The sequence below is a fragment of the Doryrhamphus excisus genome, linkage group LG4 (genome assembly GCF_037039965.1).
Source record: "Doryrhamphus excisus strain RoL-2023G ecotype Guam linkage group LG4, RoL_Dexc_Guam_v1.1, whole genome shotgun sequence".
In the NCBI taxonomy this organism is placed as follows: Eukaryota; Metazoa; Chordata; class Actinopteri; order Syngnathiformes; family Syngnathidae; genus Doryrhamphus; species Doryrhamphus excisus.
The window spans coordinates 247,140-270,738 of NC_136360.1; the positions used below are offsets into that span (position 1 = coordinate 247,140).

The following is a 23,599-nucleotide window of genomic DNA, read 5'->3' on the forward strand; positions in this document are numbered from 1 at the left end:
CTACACTAAAAAAAGTGTTGTGTTGTGTTACGAGCGGCGCAGGTACTTGAAGGGAAGCCTCGCATGTCCTGATGCATGGAGCCATAAATAAATGAAGGCGGCTTGTGGTCTCAATGAAGCTTAGAACGTGAAGACGGGAGCTTTTATATAAGCGCAGAAGGCAAAATGGACTGATGCTGGGATAAATAAGTAAACAGTGTAAATGTACTTTAAAAAAAAAAAACAGCGGCAAAGGCACGTCACGGTGAAAGCTCTCTGGAAAAGCAACTTAATATTTAAAAATATCCAAGAGTGAGATTTGCATTTGACAGCTCTCACCTAAAAAAAAAAAAAAAAAGACACCCTGTTTGAATCATGTAAAAATATAAAGGTGCATTATTTTGCTTTTTTTTTTTAATTTCTTGGTTGCAAATGAAAAATTAAAAGGTTGAAAAGTGAAATAAAATATGAAATGTATTTCTGATTTTGTATTTCCCGGGATCATCTGCAAGTCAGCCATTAAAAAAAAAAAAGGTTTCAGTCACCAGTCATTTCTTTTCTTCGTCATGCAGCAAAGCATAATTATTACTTGGAGCTCTCTGATGAAAAAATTATTTCTCAATTTCTGTCCTTTTTCTTTTTTTGCATGGGATGCATTATGGGATATATGGACCCCCCCCCCACCCCCTCAGCTTTCTCAGGTGAGTGGAAAGTCTCACAAAATCCTAATACAATATAAATCATGCATTTTCTTTTGTCTTGAGGCCGATGCTACTGTATTCTAAGTCATGCATCTTTGCATTGCATGGATGATTTTTGCTCAATAATTAATACGCAGCCTCATCAAATTTGACTTGAGAGCTTCAGAACGCAGCTTGTGGTTTGTGCAAAGAAAAAACGTTCTTTGTTACTGACTGGCGGCGACAAGGATTACGTCTTCCAAGGAGGTTTTGTCTTTATTGGTGCGTTTTATTAGTTTGTATGCAACTTGCGGTATGCTGTTTTTCATATACTGTATGATATGTATCAAGATGGTTTTTTTTAATGGTTTACAGCAGGGGTCTCAAACACGCGGCCCGCGGGCCACACTAGTTTGAGGCCCCCTGCCTTGATATGAAAGTTTAATGTTAGTTTGATATGGATGCTGTATGGTATCATGTACCCTGAAAAAATTATTACGTTTCATTCATGTTAAAGGTTAAATAACTGTTAATAGTTATCCTCCCTATCCGTGTGGAAGTGGTAAGTTTTTGGCTATTTAAGTTTAAAGGAAATAACTTGAAGGCTACCGTTTAGGTGGCTAGCTCTCTAGTTTGCGAGTTAGCATGTGTCTCAAGACCCTGCAGTTGCGCAATATGTTGTAAATAAAAAGAGTATAAATGTGACTATAGTCGTGTTTTGTCATGTCTACAGGGCTCTAATAATGCTTTGTTCATTTTAATCTGAAAAAAATCATTTGTGTAGTGATCCCTCGTTTATCACAGTTAATTAGTTTCCAGACCTGGCCAGGATAAGTGAATTTCCGCAAATAAGATTCCGTATTTATACATTTTTTCATAGAAAACCTGTTTACAAGCTTCTAAATGGCAACCTTTTTGGGTTGTGTAAAAGTGAAATACTTGACAGAACATTTGGATTGTGACAGCACACCAACTGTCTCTCGCTGCTCCGTAATCCGACTTGATATTTTTTCATCCCTGTTGCGGAAAAACAAGCTGTGATTTGTTCCCACTGTACCATTTTCACACATTCCCCCCCGATGATGCAGATGAGTTTTATTTTTTACACTCTCTGTCACCTTAATTTCTCTTTCCTTATGTGAAGAAATCAAACCCAGACATGACGGACAGATGTCAAATTCAACTAAAGTGTTACATTCCTGCACCAACAGGAAACAATATTACATCTTGGAATATTAATTTGAGTGAGCCTTACACGATTCCCGGGAGGAGGATTGTGTGTTTTTGTAGCACCGTCTGTCCTTATAGACGCATGGAATTAAACACACAACCCACTCATGTGGACGTGAACAAAGAGTCAAAATGAAACTAAAGACAACTGTGGTCAGATCCCAAAAGCCAAGGGATCGACTTCCATATTCATGCCTGAATAATTCACGCTGTGGATCATGTTTAAGTCATAAACCGGGTTACAAATACTTAAGTTCAGTTGAAAGACTCGGGAGGAACTTTTAGGGGGTACTTTGTGTACTTCCTGTTCTCGAGGGTTTTTTTTTAATAATCAGTGAAGTATCAGACAGATTTTTGTATCAGACTAGAAAAGAAATAATTCTGATGAGATCCAAACATCTGAATGTATTTCATGGGATTTTATGTTCAGGATTTTTTAGAAACCTGGATCAAGTGCATCGGCTTTTGAAGACAAGGCTTCAAAAGAGTTATGCTTTTGCATTAATAAATGACATGATTACTTTTTAAGCTCATATTCAATAACTAATGGGGGAATCTTTTTTTGCCTAAATTAAACATTTCCAAGCATTGCAACAAACTAAAACACAAATATGAGACATTCAGAAGACGCATTAGCTGGCCACTAGGTGTCAGCAGTGTTACTATAATGTTCGATGAGACACACAAGCACCAGACCCGGTCGTCTGGAGTAACAGGCTTTTTTTGCAAATATGAATTACAATGTTCCTTCACTACACTTTTCGCGCAATTGCTGTTTCACAGGTTTTAAAGGTGACTATAGGGGTGTTACTTCAAGTCCAGAGGGCTCTAATGATGTTAGAAACTGTATTTAGAAGGTTCATTCATTCATTCATTTTATACCACTTTTTCCTCACAGGTCTTATAGGTGACTATAGGGGTGTTAGTTCAAGTCCAGAGGGCTCTAATGATGTTAGAAACTGTATTTAGAAGGTTCATTCATTCATTCATTTTATACCACTTTTTCCTCACAGGTTTTATAGGTGGCTATAGGGGTGTTAGTTCAAGTCCAGAGGGCTCTAATGATGTTAGAAACTGTATTTAGAAGGTTGATTCATTCATTCAATTTATACCGCTTTTTCCTCACGAGGGTGGAATTGAACCCTGGTCTCCTAGCTCAGACTAGACTCATCCTAGAAAAGAAATAATTCTGATGAGATCCAAACATCTGAATGTATTTCATGGGATTTTATGTTCAGGATTTTTTAGAAACCTGGATCAAGTGCACCGGCTTTTGAAGACAAGGCTTCAAAAGAGTTATGCTTTTGCCTCAAACTAGTGTTGGCCCACGGGCCGCGTGTTTGAGTCCCCTGACCTAAACGGTAGCCTTCAAGTTATTTCCTTTAAACTTAAATAGCCAAAAACTTACCACTTCCACACAGATAGGGAGGATAACTATTAGCAGTTATTCAACCTTTAACATGAACATGAATCAAACGTAATAATTTTTTCTGGGTACATGATACCATACAGCATCCATATCAAACTTGTGCTGGCCACACTGACATTAAACTTTCATATCAAGGCGGGGGCCTCAAACTGGTGTCCTGCGGGCCACATTTGGCCCGCGGGCCGCGTGTTTGAGGCCCCTGCTGTAAACCATTAAAAAAACCAGCTTGATACATATCATACAGTATATGAAAAACAGCATACCGCAAGTTGCATACAAACTAAAAAAACGCACCAATAAAGACAAAACCTCATTGGAAGACGTAATCCTCGTTGCTGCCAGTCAGTAACAAAGACTGTTTTTCTTTGCACAAACCACAAGCTGCGTTCTGAAGCTCCCAAGTCAAATTTGATCAGATGCGGATTAATTATTGAGCGATTATTGTCGCCCATATTGGAACATTTTTCATTTAATTTGAAGCAAAGCTGCTGTTGAAGTAGAACGATCATACAGCGGTTTAATGTCCTTGTAAGTGTGTGCTTGTCTGCTAATGGTATACTTCAGGTCACAAAGAGTATTTTCATCCTACTTGTCATCAGTGCTTTATGTTCACGTAGTGGAACAAAATCACGCCTAACTACAGTGTACTTGTGTGGGTTCTTGGCCCAGGAACTGTCGGAGGAGCGTCATTCACCGCCACTGCTGACAGTCAACGGCCCAGGAGAGGAAAAGCTTTTTCGCAGTAAAAGTGCAGAAGTGGAGCTTACGGTGGAAAAGGAGCGGGTCAAAAAGATGCTGTCTGAAGGGTAATGGCACGCATCGTTGTTTTTCACTTCAAGGAATGTTGGTTTCATATCCAGATTGTCACGCTTAACAGTTTCAGATCATCAAATATATTTTAATATTAGTCATTGACACAACTGAACATAAAATGCCCCCTAAATCTACTCCCAGCCTGAGCAGCAACAACTGCAATCAAGCGATAACTTGCAATGAGCCTCTAACAGCGCTGTGGAGGAATTTTGACCCACTCATCTTTGCAGAATTGTTGCAATTCAGTGTTTTTTTTACCTTGTAACCATTCGCCGTTTGACAACCCTGCACCGCCTGATGCGCCATTCATTCATTTTCTACTGCTTTTCCTCATGACGGTCGCGGCGGGTGCTGGAGCCTATCCCAGCTGTCTTTGGGCGAGAGGCGGGGTACACCCTGGACTGGTGGCCAGCCAATCACAGGGCACATATAGACAAACAACCATTCACACTCACATTCATACCTATGGACAATTTGGAGTGGCATGTTTTTGGAATGTGGGAGGAAACCGGAGTACCCGGAGAAAACCCACGCATGCACGGGGAGAACATGCAAACTCCACACAGAGATGGCCGAGGGTGGAATTGAACCCTGGTCTCCTAGCTGTGCAGCCCTGGTTCAGTATATTTTTCATCAAAATAGTAGTCATGCCAAAATGTTGTGTTGCTGCTGGAGCCTATACCAGCTGTCTTCGGGCGAGAGGCGGTGAGGTACACCCTGGACTGGTGGCCAGCCAATCACAGGGCACATATAGACAAACAACCATTCACACTCACATTCATATGTGTGGACAATTTGGAGTCGCCAATTAACCTAGCATGTTTTTAGAATTTCAAAATACATGTAGGCCGTTATATTCCAAAGAAATCAACACCTTGTACAATTTCAGTTATGCACATTTTCATAAATGTATTTTTCAGGTCAATTTAAGACTTAATTACACGGTGTTAAAATACCCAAATGTCCACTTAAATTCACAGATGCACCGTTTCTGAATATCATCGTCTTTGTGAACATAACAGTGGACTTGTGGTTGCAGTCTAATAAGAAGTCATACACAAAGAGGCTGCAACCGGGGGTGGTATATATGAGAGTTATAATTTACCACTGACTGAGAGCAGGATGTGAAAAGGAGCCGAGCAGTAGATTAAGTAGTATATCCACGGCTAATATGGCTCTCTAGCAAATGTCATGCACTCTTGAGACTAATTGTCATGGCTTTACACATAAAAATGATAATAAGCCTCGTTTCATAAACAGTCTGAGTATATTGTATAGGGCGGTGATTTTCAACCACTGTGCCGCGGCCCACTAGTGTACCTTGAGAAACCGTCAGGTGTGCTGTGAGGAATTATCCAATATCACTTTTTATAATTAACATTTATTAATCATCATTTGCAAATATTATGTCCATAGCCATGAATATATGGACCCAAATATTCCAATTGCATTTGGTATATTTGCTCAAACGGAAAGAATTGAACAGGGATGGAATATTCCTTTAACCAATCCGATTGAGGTATCTTGTACCCGCTCAAACGGAAAGTTGTCAGGGTGCGTTCTTCTTCTTTGTGGTGTTTTTCTTCTTCTGTTGTTTATTGGCGGTTGGCAAGCAGCTTTCGTGTACATTAGCGCCATCTGTGGAACAGAATCTAAACCCTTCTATACGCCATTCACAAGTCCAGTTTTATTAAAAAAGAAAATATATATCTATATAAAACATGTCCTGAGTTTAATTATAAAATATTAGCAAGATTGAATTTGATCTTTTCCTGGTTAAATTGATCCCGGGTGCGTTCTTTCAGCGCATGCTCAGATATGACGTAACACGCAGATCCAGACGTTCTTCACTTTTAAAAATGGAGGCCAGCAATCGGCATTGGACTGCTAAGCAAAGTTTGTTTTTGATTCAAACCAAAAATGTTCCAAAATGTCACCACGACCTCACACGTGCATCAATAAGTCTATGGGAGGAACAAGGTAGGTGTTGCCACACGGACCAATATTACATTGCTATGCCAGTCTTTACACCACAGACACTCCACAGTAGCCATGTTTTTACATCACCACTTTTTCTCTTTCCCAATGACCTTTCGGGAAACAATGGTATCCATGGAAAGGAATATTCCAATCTCTTGTCTACATGCGCCGTGAAAATCAACCAGAATAGTCAATAGGGCATGCCCAGTAAAACGTAAACATCAACATCACGTGATACCGGCTTCCCCGAGTTTTTCTTCCACTTGTTGGAATAACTCCGTATTGCCAGTTTTTCGTCTGTCCAGTCTTGAAATTTAGTTTGAATGAAAAACAAACTTTGCTTAGCAGTCCAATGCCGATTGCTGGCCTCCATTTTTAAAACTGAAGAACGTCTGGATCTGCGTGTTACGTCATATCTGAGCATGCTCTGAAAGAACGCACACCGGGATCGATTTAAACAGTAAAAGATGCTAATATTTTGCTAATATTTCATAATTAAACTCGGGATATTTATTTTCTTTTTTAATAAAACTGGACTTGTGAATGGCGTATAGAAGGGTTTAGATTCTGTTCCACAGATGGCGCTAATGCACACGAAAGCTGCTTGCCAACCGCCAATAAACAACAGAAGAAGAAAAACACCACGAAGAAGAACGCACCCTGACAACTTTCCGTTTTTTAGCGGGTACAAGATACCTCAATCGGATTGGTTAAAGGAATATTCCATCCCCGTTCAATTCTTTCCGTTTGAGCAAATAAACCAAATGCAATTGGAATATTTGGGTCCATATATTCATGGCTATTGACATAATATTTGCAAATGATGATTAATAAATGTTAATTATAAAAAGTGATATTGGATAATTCCTCACGGCACACCTGACGGTTTCTCAAGGTACACTAGTGGGCCGCGGCACAGTGGTTGAAAATCACTGGTATAGGCCACATTTGTACAATCACTCAATGGTTGCATTTACTTCTCGGAGAAAGCATGTAAAACACAGCTCCCGGGCCTTTCCTTGCTCACGTCGTCGTACACAGCGAAAGACACACATCCGAGTGATGTAACAAGGAGGAGAACACATTTTTAAATGGAGCAGCAGTGAGTAAGTGTTCCACTCACACAAAACAACTTTGCCTGGAGGAGATTTTTGTCCTTGCATTTAGTGAGATCATCCATTGCGTCGCATGGCGATTGAACCTGTGGTGTTCATCATGTTGCACCCGTTGTTGGCCTTTTCCTGGTCACTCCTGGTGGTCTGTAATGATATGGAAGAGTTGTCATCTGCAGATCTTGTCCAGATGATTCCATTTCATGACTTCTGTAAGCCGGTGCAAGATCTTCTCTGTTGCTATGGTGAGTAGCTGTATGGTTGCTAGGCTCCTGGAATGGTTGCCAAGTGGAAAGACGCCACTTAATGCATTTCAAAGCTCTCAGGCATATTTGGTATCCTCGGTAAATCCTGACCTTTACCGGAACATATTTGTTTAATTTTCATAATATCTTCCTTGATCCAAACATTTGCAAAAACACTTCAGTGTCTTTTCTGCAAGTAAATATTGCTATGACACTTTACTTTACTGACTGATTTATTTTTCATAATAATATCATAATAAAAACGGGCGGCATGGCGGTCTAGTGGTTAGCGCGCAGACCTCGCAGCCCGGAGACTAGGGTTCAGTTACACCCTCGGCCATCTCCCCGTGCATGCATGAGTTTTCTCCGGGTACTCCGGTTTCCTCCCACATTCCAAAAACATGCTAGGTTAATTGGCCACTCCAAATTGTCCATAGGTATGAATGTGAGTGTGAATGGTTGTCTGTCTATATGTGCCCTGTGATTGGCTGGCCACCAGTCCAGGGTGTACCCCGCCTTTCGCCTGAAGTCAGCTGGGATAGGCTCCAGCATACCCCCACAATCCTAGTGAGGATAAGCGGCATAGAAACTTACAAGAAGAAAGTTTTTTTGTTTGTTTGTTTTTTTTAATTGTATTCAAAACTGTTAAATTAAATTTTAACTATTAATTTAAATTTTATTGAAAAGTTGAAATAGTTAACAGAACTGGAAAATCGGCTGTAATTTTGCAAGAATAAAGTCAAAATATTCAGAAAAAAATGGCAATTTGACGAGAATAAACTTGTAATAGTATGAAAAGAATAATGTCATTTTAGAAGCAATAACTGGAAATATTAAAGAATATTCAAAGTTGTAAAATTATGAAATCGATTTGTAATTTTTCAAAAATTAGGTTGGGGAAAAAGTTCTAATATTATGTGAATAAAATCATAATATTACTAAAAGAAAAACTGAATGAAAGTTGAAATATTTGCAAAATTTTACATTTAGAATGTAGGAAGACCTCAATAAAAGCTATGTATTAAGCGAGGGTTTTCTCCGGGTACTCCGGTTTCCTCCCACATTCCAAAAACATGCTAGGTTAATTAGCGACTCCAAATTGTCCATAGGTATGAATGTGAGTGTGAATGGTTGTTTGTCTATATGTGCCCTGTGATTGGCTGGCCACCAGTCCAGGGTGTACCCCGCCTCTCACCCAAAGACTTAGGCTTTCCTCGTGAGGAAAAAGCGGTAGAAAATGAATGAATGAATAATAAAAACTATAAAAGCAATCTTCACTCGCTAAATGTACTGCAAAAAAGGTCAGTAAGGATAATTCATAATGCCGCCTACAGAGAACATACTAACTCCTTATTTCTAAAATCCCAAATACTTCAACTTGCTGATATAGTTCATCTTCAAACAGCTAAAATAATGCATAAGGCTAAAAACAACCAATTAGCTAAAAATGTCATCCAATACTTCTCTACAAGAGAGGAGAAATATGATCTCAGGGAAGAAGTACATTTGAAACACTTCTATGCTAGGACTACGTTATGCTAGCCATAGCATTTCAGTATGTGGAATCAAACTATGGAATGGATTGAGTAAGGAACTGTGCAGTGCAGCCGGACTTCCTTCTAGTTCTATCAGCTGTTAGCTGTGCAAGCTGAGTGGGACCAATCAAAGCGGAGTGGGCGTGCCCAGAGGCAGGTCGTGGGTGGAATAAATTTAAACGGACCGTTTTGGAAAATCCATGGAAACACAGCTGGGATAGGTGCAGAATCTGGAAGATCTAGACTGCTTTCTGTGAGGGTTATCACGTGTGTCTGCTTTATAGGAGTCCACAACTTAATACAAAGGGCCGGAAATGAGCCTAATCGGAAACCCTTTAACCGAAAAACATGTTAACCGGGACGGACGCTAACCAAGGTTCCACTGTACTCGCATGTGATCATTTATAGTGCAAGTATGTACAACCATTGCACACTCCATTAAAGTTAAAGTTACCATGTTATTACCAAACAAAGTCCAGTATTATATACCACAAACGTCCGTGATATACGGCCACCACGGCAACGACAGAGTAATTAGCCTCCATACATCCGTGGAGATGTTATTGGAAGATGGAATTACAAGATGTTTCTGTTTGAAATTCAGCGTTTTGTGCAAGGGTTGCATATTAAGGTGTTTCTCAGTGAGGTAAAGTGAGTCATTCTTATGTCAGCTAGAAGATGGACGCCATTGTGAAAAGCTTTTACTCAAATTGAGGCTTTTTGCTCTTTTGTTGCTGCTTTGCTGTGCAAAGTGTGCGCAATATTTATTCATTTTAACTTTTAAATTCCTTAGAAATGTCTTAATTGGGGCGGCACAGTGGACTAGTGGTTAGCGCGCAGACCTCACAGCTGGGAGACCAGGGTTCAATTCCACCCTCGGCCATCTCTGTGTGGAGTTTGCATGTTCTCTCCGTGCATGCGTGGGTTTTTGGGTATGAATGTGAGTGTGAATGGTTGTTTGTCTATATGTGCCCTGTGATTGGCTGGCGACCAGTCTAGGGTGTACCCCGCCTCTCGCCCAAAGATAGCTGGGATAGGCTCCATCGCCCCCTGCGACCCTCGTGAGGAAAAAGCGGTAGAAAATGAATGAATGAATGAATGACTTAATTGGTTTTTCATTACAAAAGACTATCAATCTAAATGTTTTGTTTTTTTTCAGAAAGCACACGGCAGGGGAGTCAAAGTTAAATAGAGACGTCCCATCCGAAAAAAGAAAGTCAAACAAGTGTTTGTTTTTGTGCCCCCAGGTCCATGTGTGAAATCAACCTGGAGGCAGAGCTGTTCACCCTCCAAGACAGTAATGCCAAGCTGGTAGCAGCACTGCAAGAAGCCAACAGCAGCGTGGAACAGTGGAAGCAGCAGTTGGCCGAGTACCAGAACGAGACAGATCGCCTCCGAGAGCAGGTGGGCACGCGGCATAACCTTATCACGGCGTCACTTGATCGTCACATGTACTTGAAGTTGCTAGAGAACACCTTCATCGACTTAATCAAGGCCTGCAAAGTCATAGCATGCTGTTTTGTGTTCACTGTGCGCGGTATACGTCCCCGACCGAACAGCAAGCGTTCTAACAGCCACACATCGGTTATTTTGCCCATGGAGCACACAAAATAGTGCTATTGTGTGGATGAAAACACCTGTCTATTCTGTTTAAACCTCTCCACTACTATGGGAAAGACCAAAGAGCTGTCAAACGACCTAGAACGACTCAGAATTAAAGATAGTAATCCCTCGTTCATCACAGTTAATGGAAAATTTATGTAGTTAGAGCAGGGGTGGGCAAACTTTTTGACTCGCGGGCCGCATTGATATTACAAAATTTACGGGGGGGGGCAGACTATATATTTTATTTTACACGTAACAGTCCACCTGGTATTATTGTATCTGTAAAATTGTCATGCAATCTGCTATTATTATTTATTATTTTATATTTATATTTAAATATTTTAAAAAATAATAAAATATTATAATTACAATAAAATTAAAATAATAATTATTATATTATTATTATGTAAAATATGCAAATATAACAATAATATTATATAATTAATATAATAATTAGCATTAATATAATAATTATAATAATCATAGTAGTTCTAATAATAATAATACTTATTATTATTATTATGTGCTTGTGTCCCTTTTTTCAGGAACACTTTGTAAACAACAGACCATGTCAAAAAAAGAAATTGATAAAACCATCAAAAGGTTGGCTCAGGCCATGATGCCAGGTTGTATGTTGAGTTTAAATGAAATACTTTGGAAAGATTGGGCGGGCCGTATTCAAACACTTGGCGGGCCGGATGTGGCCCCCGGGCCGTAGTTTGCCCACCCCTGAGTTAGAGCCCCTATTGTCACCTTTACATGCATACTACCCAATATAGTATATAGATGTCTATTGGTGCGCAGTTTAAGTCACTGTAGAATCACTGTAATATTCCAAACTGCAGTGTTTTGTTTTTTTTCCGTCCATCCCACTTTTTTCCCATGAATATTTTTCTTAGCAAGTTCCCGTGATAATTGCAGGGCCGGAATTTAATTTCTAATCTAGGGAGAGAATGATATGCCCATGGTCAAACAAAACAAGCGCGTCTTCAAGGAGACCGAATCAAGTGACGCAACAACTGGCCTTCAGCGATCGCTATCATCGCTAATTACGAGACGCTTGTCACTGTTTTTGTCCTATATCGTGCGAGTCCAGGTGAGCGTTACTCCTCAAATAGACACACACACACACACATCAACGCACACACTGCAGAAAAGTCAACCAGGTGGCTCGAAATGGAGCAGGCCCCCAGGGTTTGATGGGGGAGGGGGGCTGACACTCTATAGTGTCCAGCCTTTTTTTCCCCCCCATCTCTGCCCCATTTAGGCGAACATGATAAATCGCCATAAGGCTCCAAGGAGAAGGTTGACTTAAAAAACGAAAAAAAAAATCTCATATCACATTTTCTTTCATTATGGGACTGGGGGTGGGGTATATTTTCTATATTTGTCATATGGCATTTACACCCTTTGTGATTCATACGTAACTGCGTAGGCACAATCTTAACAATCCAAAAAAGCAATTTAAGGTCTTAAGGTATTAATTGACAGTTTAATTAATATATTATATTATATTTAATATTAAACGGAAACCTCAGTGTTACTAAAGCTCTTGTATTAGATTGTTGGATGAGTGGGTGTTTGTATCCCTGTCAGTTTGATAGCTGAGTGTCTTCGTTATGTCCTGTCTACTCACAAAAACAAAGATGGGAGCCTGGGGGGGGTATTAGTTGTCACATACAGTACGGAGAGCATACAGAGGGGGGGTCTACATGGCTTTTCGGAGGCTGGGCTCGTTTGGCGTATGACATAACACAGCATGGGCTCTTTATAGAAGAGACTGCATATGAAAATGCATAAAAATTAATATACTCAGTTCACATTGGCGACATCAATAAAAATGTTTCCTGTAGTTTCTGCATCAGCCATTTATTTACGGGGGACAAAAAAGTAACCTAAACTGGAAGATTTCTATATGTGCCCTGTGATTGGCTGGTGACCAGTCCGGGGTTTACATTCCACCTCTCGCCTGAAGTCAGCTAACTAACCCTAATGAGGATAAGCAGCCTGGAAAATAGTACTGTGCTGTAGATGGGCTAGCATGAGCAAATCAAGCGCCCCTTTTCTCTAACGTCCCCTGAGCTCACTTGGAAACAAACATTGCGGTGTGGGACATTTCACCTGTGCTCTAAATGTGATGAGGGGTAATGGTAATGGTAATATTTCATTTGAACATGCATCAGATTACAATTGAATGCATCACATAATCAGTTCACAGTTCCACATGTCCAAAAGGAGTAGGAAGAAGCAAAGCTTATTAAATCCTACCCCTCCATCTGGTACTTTTACAATCACTAACTGTTACATTTGTTCACTTCCTGTTTTCCATAATACAGTTTAAGGTTGTTTTATTTTGTTGTTTTTTAATAATGTACCTCGTACCGAAGTAGGAGGTGATAAGAGCATCCAATGCCATAATGGGTACCATAGAGCGTGTCAATATAGTGATATATATAGCACATCATGACTGGTTCAAGACTCTTCATCCTTGTATTTAGCAAACATCAACTGCTTGTATTGTTTCTTGAATCGGCTCATCGTTGTGCATTGTTTGATTTCCTTACTCAATCCATTCCATAGTTTGATTCCACATACTGAAATGCTATGGCTAGCATAACGTAGTCCTAGCATAGAAGTGTTTCAAATGCACTTCTTCCCTGAGATCATATTTCTCCTCTCTTGTAGAGAAGGTAATTGCTGTCATTGGGATACACCTATTGATGATGAAGCCCCCTTAAAAAAAACCCTAAATGTTGTATGTTTTGATAGACATGCTGAGATCATGCATTAACACGAACAGTTGCAATATCTTACATAGTATCTTACACTACCAAAACGTCTTTCCTAGGGTGCACTGATACACATACTTATGCTAGTTCCGTCAACAACAGCAGTATAGATACATCGACAAAACTACGATGTCCGCTCTCCTTGGGATGGCTGTATCTTCCAACACAGTTCTTAGGTTAAAAAATACTGATGGCAAACGAGTATCTTGTTGAGTATTTGCAGCATCATTAAACTTAGTCTTAGCTGATGAAGAAAACAGGACCTAGATCACTTAATTAGTTGACATTGACCTTTGATGCAATTCCATGATTCGGCTCATGATTATGCAAAATTGACACCTTTGATTTCATATTGTAAACAGTACATCATGATTTTGTGCAACAAGCTAGTGACGCTCACCAGAAGAACAAATACACTACGTTCTCTGAGTATTGATGTGTTTGTGTTCCAGGTGGCAGAGTTGGAGGCACAGCTTGGTCATCCTGCTGCTGCTCACACTGATAAAGAGGAGTTGAGCCGCTCACTGGAGGAGCTCGAAGCCCTGCTTAGCGTCAAGGACCAGGTACATATAAGATGCAAAGTCCCCCTTTTACAGGGAAAAGTCATAAGAATATAAGACAGAAGCTGGTGTTTTCATGTATTCCCACACAAAACTAATGTAACATATATTAGGGTACCATATTGTATATGTTAGCACACCTAGTTGGAGCAAACTAGGTGATTTCATAACCAACAGACCAAGTGCTTGTCGATGCCCTAAAATATAATTTTATAATTGTTTATCTTCAACAGTCCTGACCTTATCTTAGTAAGTATGCACTTAAGCTTGCCTGCAATAATTTTTTTCTAAACTAAAGAATAGGTTTGAATCTGAGTGGGGAAGAAAATACCACTTCCACACTGAATGGGAGGAGAACTTTTTTCACTATGACATGTCTAACTCACAGCTAGGAGACCCGAGTTCAATCCCACCCTCGGCCATGTCTGTGTGGAGTTTGCATGTTCTCCCCGTGCATGCGTGGGTTTTCTCCGGGTACTCCGGTTTCCTCCCACATTCCAAAAACATGCTAGGTTAATTGGCCACTCCAAATTGTCCATAGGTATGAACACCGCCATTGTCACTTTTACATGCGTATTACCCAATATAGTAGTCATATAATCAGCAGAAAATTTGCAATTTAAGATGTAAATAAGACAAAATAAACTTGCGTGGAAAAAGCCACACGGTGGTCGAGTGGTGGCCAGTCAGAAGATTGAGAAGACCTGGGTTCGATTCTCAGGAAGTGATGTCGGGGGGTTTGTTACGGATGCAAAAGTAGCCCATGCTCGAGTTTCTTGCGCCTCCATTAAAATCCTGTTTTTCAGGTGGTCAACTCTGGTGCTTGTGTGTCTCACCAAACATTGCAGGTTTGATTTGATTGAGAATAGAAAACGTTTACTCTTAGAGCCTTCTAAACATGAAATAACACCCCTATGGTCACCTTTACATGCGTATTACCTAATATCGTAGTCATATAATTCGCAGAAAATTTTCAGATTTAAGATGTAAATAAGACAATATAAACTTGCATGGAAAGCCACACGGTGGTCGAGTGGTGGCCAGTCGGGAGATTGGGAAGACCTGGGTTCAATTCTCCGCTTTCCACATTCCAAAAACATGCATGTTAGGTTAATTGGTGACTGCAATATTCCTATTGGTGTATGAATGTGAGTGTGAATGGTTGTTTGATTGGTGAATGGTTGTCCTCTCGCCTGAAGACAGCTGGGATAGGCTCCAGCACCGCTTGTGAACACTCTATAGGCCTCACATACCAATTGAATGTACTCTAAATTGTAAACTGTCAAAGTACTCACCACAAAAAAATCAGTCATAGACATGACATAGTGAAAAAAATGATCCTCCAATTCCATGTGGAAGTGGTGCATTTTTGACCTTCTCACTTCGTCGTCCTTCCCCACTCTGTTGGAAATCCATTCTTAAGTTAAGAATATGTAAATTAGAGGCTATCTAGTTAGCTCGCTAGCTTGCCGTGCCTAAAGCGGGAGCTGTCTCTCGTGTTTCCGCAGAGGTCCCCATAGCCTATGTGTAAGAGTTGCGCAATGTGGTGTAACCAAAGATAGCCGTGCAGCAGTGTCGGTTATTTCACAACTGTATGTGTATGCCAGATGCATGTCGGACTGGTTGTCCTGACAAAGAATGACGGATGGCTAACGTCGACGTTTTTAATGCTGTGCGATGAACCCACATTACGTTGTCTACAACAAAAAAACTTTACCCATGCTAACATGTGAGTTATTGTGTCTTACTATAGCTTGTCATGTCTACTATATTATGACTATAGGGGTACTAGACACCCACAAAATAAGAACGACAAGAATAATAAGATAATAATTAACATTGCAATGTGGTTCACGTATCTAAACAAGGCCCACTTTACTTTTTTGAACCCACATTACGTTGTCTACAACAAAAGACTTTACCCATGCTAACATGTGAGTTATTATGTCTTATTATTGCTTGTCACGTCTACTATATTATGACTATAGGGGTACTAGACACCCACAAAATAAGAATTACTTGCTGTTTGGAGGTTGTCGCTCTCCTCGTTAACATTGCAATGTGGTTCACGTATCTAAACAAGGCCCACTTTACTTTTTTGAACCCACATTACGTTGTCTACAACAAAAGACTTTACCCATGCTAACATGTGAGTTATTATCTCTTATTATTGCTTGTCACGTCTACTATATTATGACTATAGGGGTACTAGACACCCACAAAATAAGAATTACTTGCTGTTTGGAGGTTGTCGCTCTCCTCGTTAACATTGCAATGTGGTTCACGTATCTAAACAAGGCCCGCTTTACTTTTTTGAACCTACATTACGTTGTCTACAACAAAAAAACTTTACCCATGCTAACATGTGAGTTATTATATCTTACTATTGCTTATCATGTCTAAGATATTATGACAAAAGGGGTACTAGAGATCCACAAAATAAGAATGACAAGTATAATAAGATAAGAATTAATATTGCAATGTGGTTCACGTATCTAAACAAGGCCCGCTTTACTTTTTTGAACCCACATTACGTTGTCTACAACAAAAAAACTTTACCCATGCTAACATGTGAGTTATTATATCTTACTATTGCTTATCATGTCTAAGATATTATGACAAAAGGGGTACTAGAGATCCCCAAAATAAGAATGACAAGTATAACAAGATAAGAATTAACATTGCAATGTGGTTCACGTATCTAAACAAGGCCCGCTTTACTTTTTAATTTATGCAAGGTCACCTTGATAAGGGTCTGTCGGGACTTCAGGTATGTTCCAAAGTGTTCTGATGACTCCGCTTGTTTGATTCCTTTTTGATTCCAAGCACAGCAACCTGGTGTAAAAGGACAGTAAGGTTAAAAACAACAGTGACAGGGTTTTCCTGTGTGACAAGGGTGATCTGTTTTCAGGAGATACACAGTCTACAAAGCAAGAAAACTGATGTGGGACAACTGGAGAGGGAGAGGGAAGAGGCTATTGAGAGACTCCAGGTACGTTGTTTTTCTCTTGTCTACTCACTGGCTTGCTTTTTGCTTTTAAAGTCGACTTTTCGTTCTTTTCGTCAATGATTTGGACGGAAAGATTTTCTTTTTTTCTGCACTAAAAGTTTCAAGCGGGTTCAAACTTGTCTTTAATGGTTGTGACTATTACTCCACCTCCTCAAGAGGCATCTTAGAGAAAGCAATCTTGCAGGAAAAGGGACTTGTTGAAGTGCCACTGGGTAGTAATTGTGCTGCAAAATAACAGCCTCATTATCAACATCTTGGTGCTATCTTGCAATAAAAAATAATTGTGTTATCGCCATGGCCATACTAGATCTTACATGGGCTTGAATATTGCTGGGCCAGCCAGTGCACCTCCACACCTGGGGTGGGAAAATGTTTCAAATTCTGGTATTGATTCAGGGCCGTATACGGATATATATATATATATATATATATATATATATATATATATATATATATATGGATACTAATTCTCATTTTTCAGTATTATTTAATGATTTTGTGATTTTTGCCTTTATTTTGTGGCTCATTCATCCATTCATTTTCTACTGCTTATCCTCACAAGGGTTGCGGGGGTGCTGGAGCCTATCCCAGCTGTGTCACAGGGCACATGTGCACCCCTGCTTTAATGTGTTTAGCAAATGGCTTCAATGTAAATCATATTTCTCATCTGTAGCGCAGGATCAATAGAATATGGTAATGGTTTTATTTCATTTGAACATGCATCAGATTACAATTGAATGCATCACATAATCAGTTCACAGTTCCACATGTCCAAAAGGAGTAGGAAGAAGCAAAGCTTATTAAATCCTACCCCTCCATCTGGTACTTTTACAATCACTAACTGTTACATTTGTTCACTTCCTGCTTTCCATAATACAGTTTAAGGTTTTTGTGTTTTTTTTTTAATAATGTACCTTGTACCAAAGTACTCAGTGATATGAGCATCCAATGCCATAATGGGTACCATAGTAAGTGTCAATATAGTGATATATATAGCACATCATGACTGGTTCAAGACTCTTCATCCTTGTATTTAGCAAACATCAACTGCTTGTATTGTTTCTTGAATTGGCTCATCGTTGTGCATTGTTTGATTTCCTTACTCAATCCATTCCATAGTTTGATTCCACATACTGAAATGCTATGGCTAGCATAACGTAGTCCTAGCATAGAAGTGTTTCAAATGTACTTCTTCCCTGAGATCATATTTCTCCTCTCTTGTAGAGAAGTATTAGATGACATTTTTAGCTAATTGCTTATTTTTAGCCTTATGCATTATTTTAGCTGTTTGAAGATGAACTATATCAGCAAGTTATCAGCAATATCAGATTTTGAAATAAGGAGTTAGTATGTTCTCTGTAGGCGGCATTATGAATTATCCTTACTGACCTTTTTTGCAGTACATTTAGCAAGTGAAGATTGCTTTTATAGTTATTACCCCACCTTTTTAGACAATAATAATTTTATTTAGAAAGCTACAGACTTTAGTTTTGTCATGTTTTGCATTTGGTGAGTAGTAGTGGCCTCTGCTGGCATAAGTGGTCATTGTCACATGCAAGCACATCAATTATCAAAGGATTTGACTAGTAGTTTAGTAGTAGTATAGTCTGTACTCTGATACAGTTACTAAAAAAAAGAGCACAGTATATGACAGTTCAAGGACAAAACAAATTGAACAACTTTGCATGTCAATGAGGGCAATACTGACAATTTTTCGTCTTGGTGTCAGTTATGATTCATGTATCGTCACGTTTAACCTTTGCTGTCTTTGTGTTTATTTCATCAATTCTTCATCGATTCATTCAGCAAAGTTCCCCTCATAAAGCCCCCGCAATGACTCATTTGAATTTCTATTTTCAACACAGAATGAGCAGCAAATAGCCTCGGAAATTTTAGCAACCTTTACCTCACTCAGCAGCGAGACAATATAGGATATAGAATTGACCGATTTTTAGGTTTAGGTCAAAACTCAAACAAAGTGGTTAAAATGAGTACTTCAACTACAACTACTCATTCCAAAAATTACAACAAAAAAAAAGATGCAAGTATGTGTATGACTGCAATGATGTCCGCCTATTTGTCTGCAGGACCTTGAGAGGCGAAACACAGAACTCGAGGGTCAAGTTCACAACGCTGAAGAGACACTGGCCTCCAGCAGGGACGAGCGAGAGAAAGCGGAAGTCGAGGTCCAACACATCCTGGAAGCTCTCGATGTTAAAATTTGCGACCTGAATGACCTGAGACAAAATTTGGCCAAACTGATCGATAAGTAGTCCCCATCTCAGGCGGGCTGCATCTCCACAGTCGAGGCGTGGTCACTCTTGTTTGTTTTTACCGGCAGATCCTTAAAGGTGCAACGCACAGAATAAACCAGCTGTATTCTTACATAGACAGTACACGATCTGATTTGTATCTAAGGCTACCTTCACTGTTTTGCTTTGGTACTCTGGTCTGGAGAATCTGAATTGAAAAAAGGTACTTGGTGTGCACTTTGGTACAGTTTGCTCAGCAGTCACACTAGTAGTTCTTAGTAGTCATGGGAACAAACATGGGACTTTACTTTGATGAGGTTGGCCATGGAGTTTCATTTGTAGTTTAGTGTGTTTAGTTTGTGACCAAAATAGGTGTGTCCCCAATGATGTGCATTGTTAGCTAGCTCATATTAACTTGGTTTCTTGTGTTATAATGCACAGAAAAGTAAATAAATAGAAATAAATATGTTTTCATGTATCACATAAGGATTGTGAATGATGGGCAAAATTTTAAAAGTGCAGTTCCCCTTTAAAGATTAACTTTCTGTACCTTTAAAATAACTAAAAAAGTCATTTGGATGAAATGTTAGGAAGAATTTGGTATTTGATTCCATGTACATGTTATAACTAGGGATCGACCAATATGTTTTTTGGGGGTCTGATGCCGATTTTTTTCCATCAACTTTAGCCGATGGCCGATTTTACTTGGGCCGATATTGCTTTTGATCCCTCAATTTACATGAAAAAAAGACCATGATAACAAATATTTATTGAAATGTAAACTTCTTAAACACACATTTAAACGTCATTATCAACTTTAAAAGGAATAAATATTCAACCATGTGCAAAACATTTCTGTCGTAGTTTAAATTTATCTAGCATCGATGTGATGACTGCTCCTCCGCAGTGTGACACGAACCTACACGCGTATCGGCCGATACCGATAGAAGAGAAAAACGCAAATATCGGCCGGCCGATGTATCGGTCGATACTTAGTTATAACCCTGAAAAGGGGGAAATATGTGAATAAGTATGGCCGAACACGCTGTCTCCCTCTGACATCCTCATCCAGAATGCTTTTATTTCATTTATTTCACACACACAAAAAAAACATGTATGTTAAGCACACGGTAGCCATTTTGTTTCCCACAAGTAGACCCACAGAGTAAATCAACAAGACAACAGTGTCCCTTTCTACTTTTTCAGACAACTCAAACACAAAATATTTGCATGTTATTTTAAACATCCGGAGAAAGAACATATATTGTACATGTCTACCTAAACAAATACACATATTACCCTCCTAACAGACGTCGGTTAGCTAGCTAGCTTACAGTACCATGTAGCATCTACAACGAGGTACCAAATTATGTCTCAAAAAGTTTCCGCAATGCACCAAACATGCTTAAAAATGTTGCAGCACAGCAATGAGTATATTTAATACCCGTGACATACCTGAAAATGGGGAAATATGTGAATAAGGACAGCCGGATACGATGTCTCCCTCTGGCATCCTCATTCAAAATGGAGCGCCGCGGCGAAGAGCTCCCCCTTTCGGCTTTAGCAGACATAGGCAATCGATCCCTGATTAATTGATTCAGACTGCATTGTAAATCAATTATAAATAGACACGACCCTTTTAGTGAGCACCTTGCAACACAAACAATATATCATGTGAGATCGAGATATATAATAAGAATAATGGCATCCTCTCCCCGACTGTGGAAATGCACCCCACTGGAGTTGGGTGACAGGAGGGGGGGGAAAGTCTAATCGAACCGCTGCTCTACTATCTACTTAATTCCTTGTTCGTATTTGCTCCATGAAGACACGGCAGCAAAGATGCTGCTCAATTCAAGTGGCGGGTTGCCAGCTTTATTCCCTTTTTATCCCCCTCCCTTTCATGTTTGTGCCAAATTTGATTTTGTTTTCTTCTGTTAAATGTTTAGAGAAGCAGTTTCAACACCTCCTCTGTAATATGAAACTGTTTTAGTGTGTGTGTGTGTGTGTGTGCTCCCTATACTGTTAAGAAGCACAACTCTTATTAGTTTACTATAGGGGTACTTTTCCAATTCAATAAGCTTGTGGAGCTGTAAGGATGCGATTTAACCATCTTTTATTATAAAAAATTTTTAAAAGAAGGGGAGTGTTGATTTTTACAAGCACTAGCTGTTTCTGAATGCTAATTTTATGCCCCAAGTTTCACTGTGATTTCGGCACGTTCAGCTTTACATTTCATCATTTCACCCGTCTGGCGGTTCGGACCTCAGCAGCCACATGCAAACGTCTTTTAATCAGCAATATATGTTTGTAGATTCTCACTATTTATTTAGCAAGACGTGATATGTCATTATAGTTATTATAGCCTGAGAATCACACTTAGAACATAGCAGGAAAATACTAGTACGAAACAGTAGTATTTCAGGGGTGTTTTTTTTTTTTAGTCGGCCTACAGCACATTGTAAAGAAAACATTCATTCATTAATTTTTGGACTGGTTGCCAGCAAATCCCAGGGCACATTTAGACAAACAACCATTCACACTCACATTCATACCTATGGACAATTTGGAGTCACCAATTAACCTAGCATGTTTTTGGAATGTGGGAGGAAACCGGAGTACCCGGAGAAAACCCACGCATGCACGGGGAGAACATGCAAACTCCACACAGAGATGGCCGAGGGTGGAATTGAACCCTGGTCTCCTAGCTGTGAGGCCTGTGTGCTAACCACCCGGCCGCCTTGCAGCCCTGGTTCAGTATATTTTTCATCAAAATAGTAGTCATGCCAAAATGTTGTGTTGCTGCTGGATGTTCACAGTATCCGAGTGATACTGCCGTGGGAGTGCTGGAGCCTATCCCAGCTGTCTTCGGGTGAGAGAGGCGGGGTACACCCTGGACTGGTGGCCAGCCAATCACAGGGCACATATAGACAAACAACCATTCACACTCACATTCATACCTATGGACAATTTGGAGTTGCTAATTAACCTAGCATGTTTTTGGAATGTGGGAGGAAACCGGAGTACCCGGAGAAAACCCACGCATGCACGAGGAGAACCTACAAACTCCACACAGAGATGGCGGAGGGTGGGGAAAGACAAAATAAGAAGCCAAAAAGTTACCACTTCCACACAAAATAGGAGGAGAACTCATTCATTCATTCATTTTCTACCGCTTGTCCTCACGAGGGTCGCGGAGGGTGCTGGAGCCTATCCCAGCTGTCTTCGGTACACCCTGGACTGGTGGCCAGCCAATCACAGGGCACATATAGACAAACAACCATTCACACTCACATTCATACCTATGGACAATTTGGAGTGGCCAATTAACCTAGCATGTTTTTGGAATGTGGGAGGAAACCGGAATACCCGGAGAAAACCCACGCATGCACGGGGAGAACATGCAAACTCCACACAGAGATGACCGAGGGTGGAATTGAACTCGGGTCTAGCTGTGAGGTCTGCGCGCTAACCACTCGTCCCCCGTGCAGCCTGAAAATATTAAGACAAAAAAGCAATAAGTTGACAGGAAGTAGCGTCATTTTGTGAGTAAAAATAATCATTTTAGTTTCAAGTCTTATTGTTTTTTTAAATATGTAAACATAAGAAACAAACAAAACGGTTGGAATTTTTGAAAATTTTGCTGGAAAAGTTGAGAGAACAAAATAAAGTTGTCAGTTTTTTGGGATAATTAGCTTGCTAATAATGTGGGAATTATTCCGAATGTTATTGGAATAAAGTCATAATATTACGAAAAGGCAAAATTATTTTAAGAAAACAGTTTAAAAAAAACAGCAGCATCAACTTCAAATATTTTGACAGACAAGTCAAATTCTAACAAGAACATAAGTTGTAATTTATAAACAATATAATAATATTATAATAATAATACAAAATATGGAAAATCTTTAGTAGCATGGTGTTGAAATATTAAAAAAATATATTCATGAGAAACACAACAAAAAAATAAAAATTTGGGTGGCGAATGAGGTTGTAGTAAAAAAAAGTTATAATACTATGAGAATAAAATCATAATATAAAAGAGAAGAAAAAAAATGAAATATTTGGAAATAATAAATTAAATTAAATTAAATTAAATTAAATTAAATTAAATTAAATTAAATTAAATTAAATTAAATTAAATTAAATTAAATTAAATTAAATTAAAGTAATAATAAAGTGGGGAGAAATTGTACCAATAATACACAATTTCATCTGTATTACAAAACTGAGATGCTTTTTTTTCTTGAAATATTTTAAAATTGTTAGCTTATCTGTATCTGTTAGCATACAAAATGGCCCTTGCATCCTTGTTTGGACCCCTGACGCTACACACGATAAATTCATTTTTTTCTCTTCATTTGCACTTTTGACATTTCT

General features: G+C 39.3%; 1 protein-coding gene and 1 long non-coding RNA gene across 4 annotated transcripts in view; one reads left to right on the forward strand and one right to left on the reverse strand.

Moving 5' to 3' along the window:
• Positions 1-23,287, forward strand: part of LOC131130187 (homer protein homolog 3-like) — a 46,828-nt gene extending 23,541 nt beyond the window's left edge. For all 3 annotated transcript variants that reach the window (XM_058074444.2, XM_058074445.2, XM_078789953.1), the window contains 5 exons: positions 3,988-4,124; positions 10,251-10,407; positions 13,850-13,960; positions 16,869-16,949; positions 19,055-23,287. In XM_058074444.2, coding sequence (XP_057930427.2) covers positions 3,988-4,124; positions 10,251-10,407; positions 13,850-13,960; positions 16,869-16,949; positions 19,055-19,240 — 672 coding nt within the window. In that variant the 3' untranslated portion in view covers positions 19,241-23,287. The remainder of the gene's footprint in view (positions 1-3,987; positions 4,125-10,250; positions 10,408-13,849; positions 13,961-16,868; positions 16,950-19,054) is intronic.
• On the reverse strand, positions 6,631-20,787 carry LOC144898345 (uncharacterized). Its single transcript, XR_013627247.1, has 3 exons — positions 20,675-20,787; positions 16,701-16,792; positions 6,631-7,370 (listed from the first exon to the last, which is right to left on the reverse strand). It is a non-coding gene; the product is annotated as an uncharacterized LOC144898345 (long non-coding RNA).
• Positions 23,288-23,599: the final 312 nt, after the last annotated feature.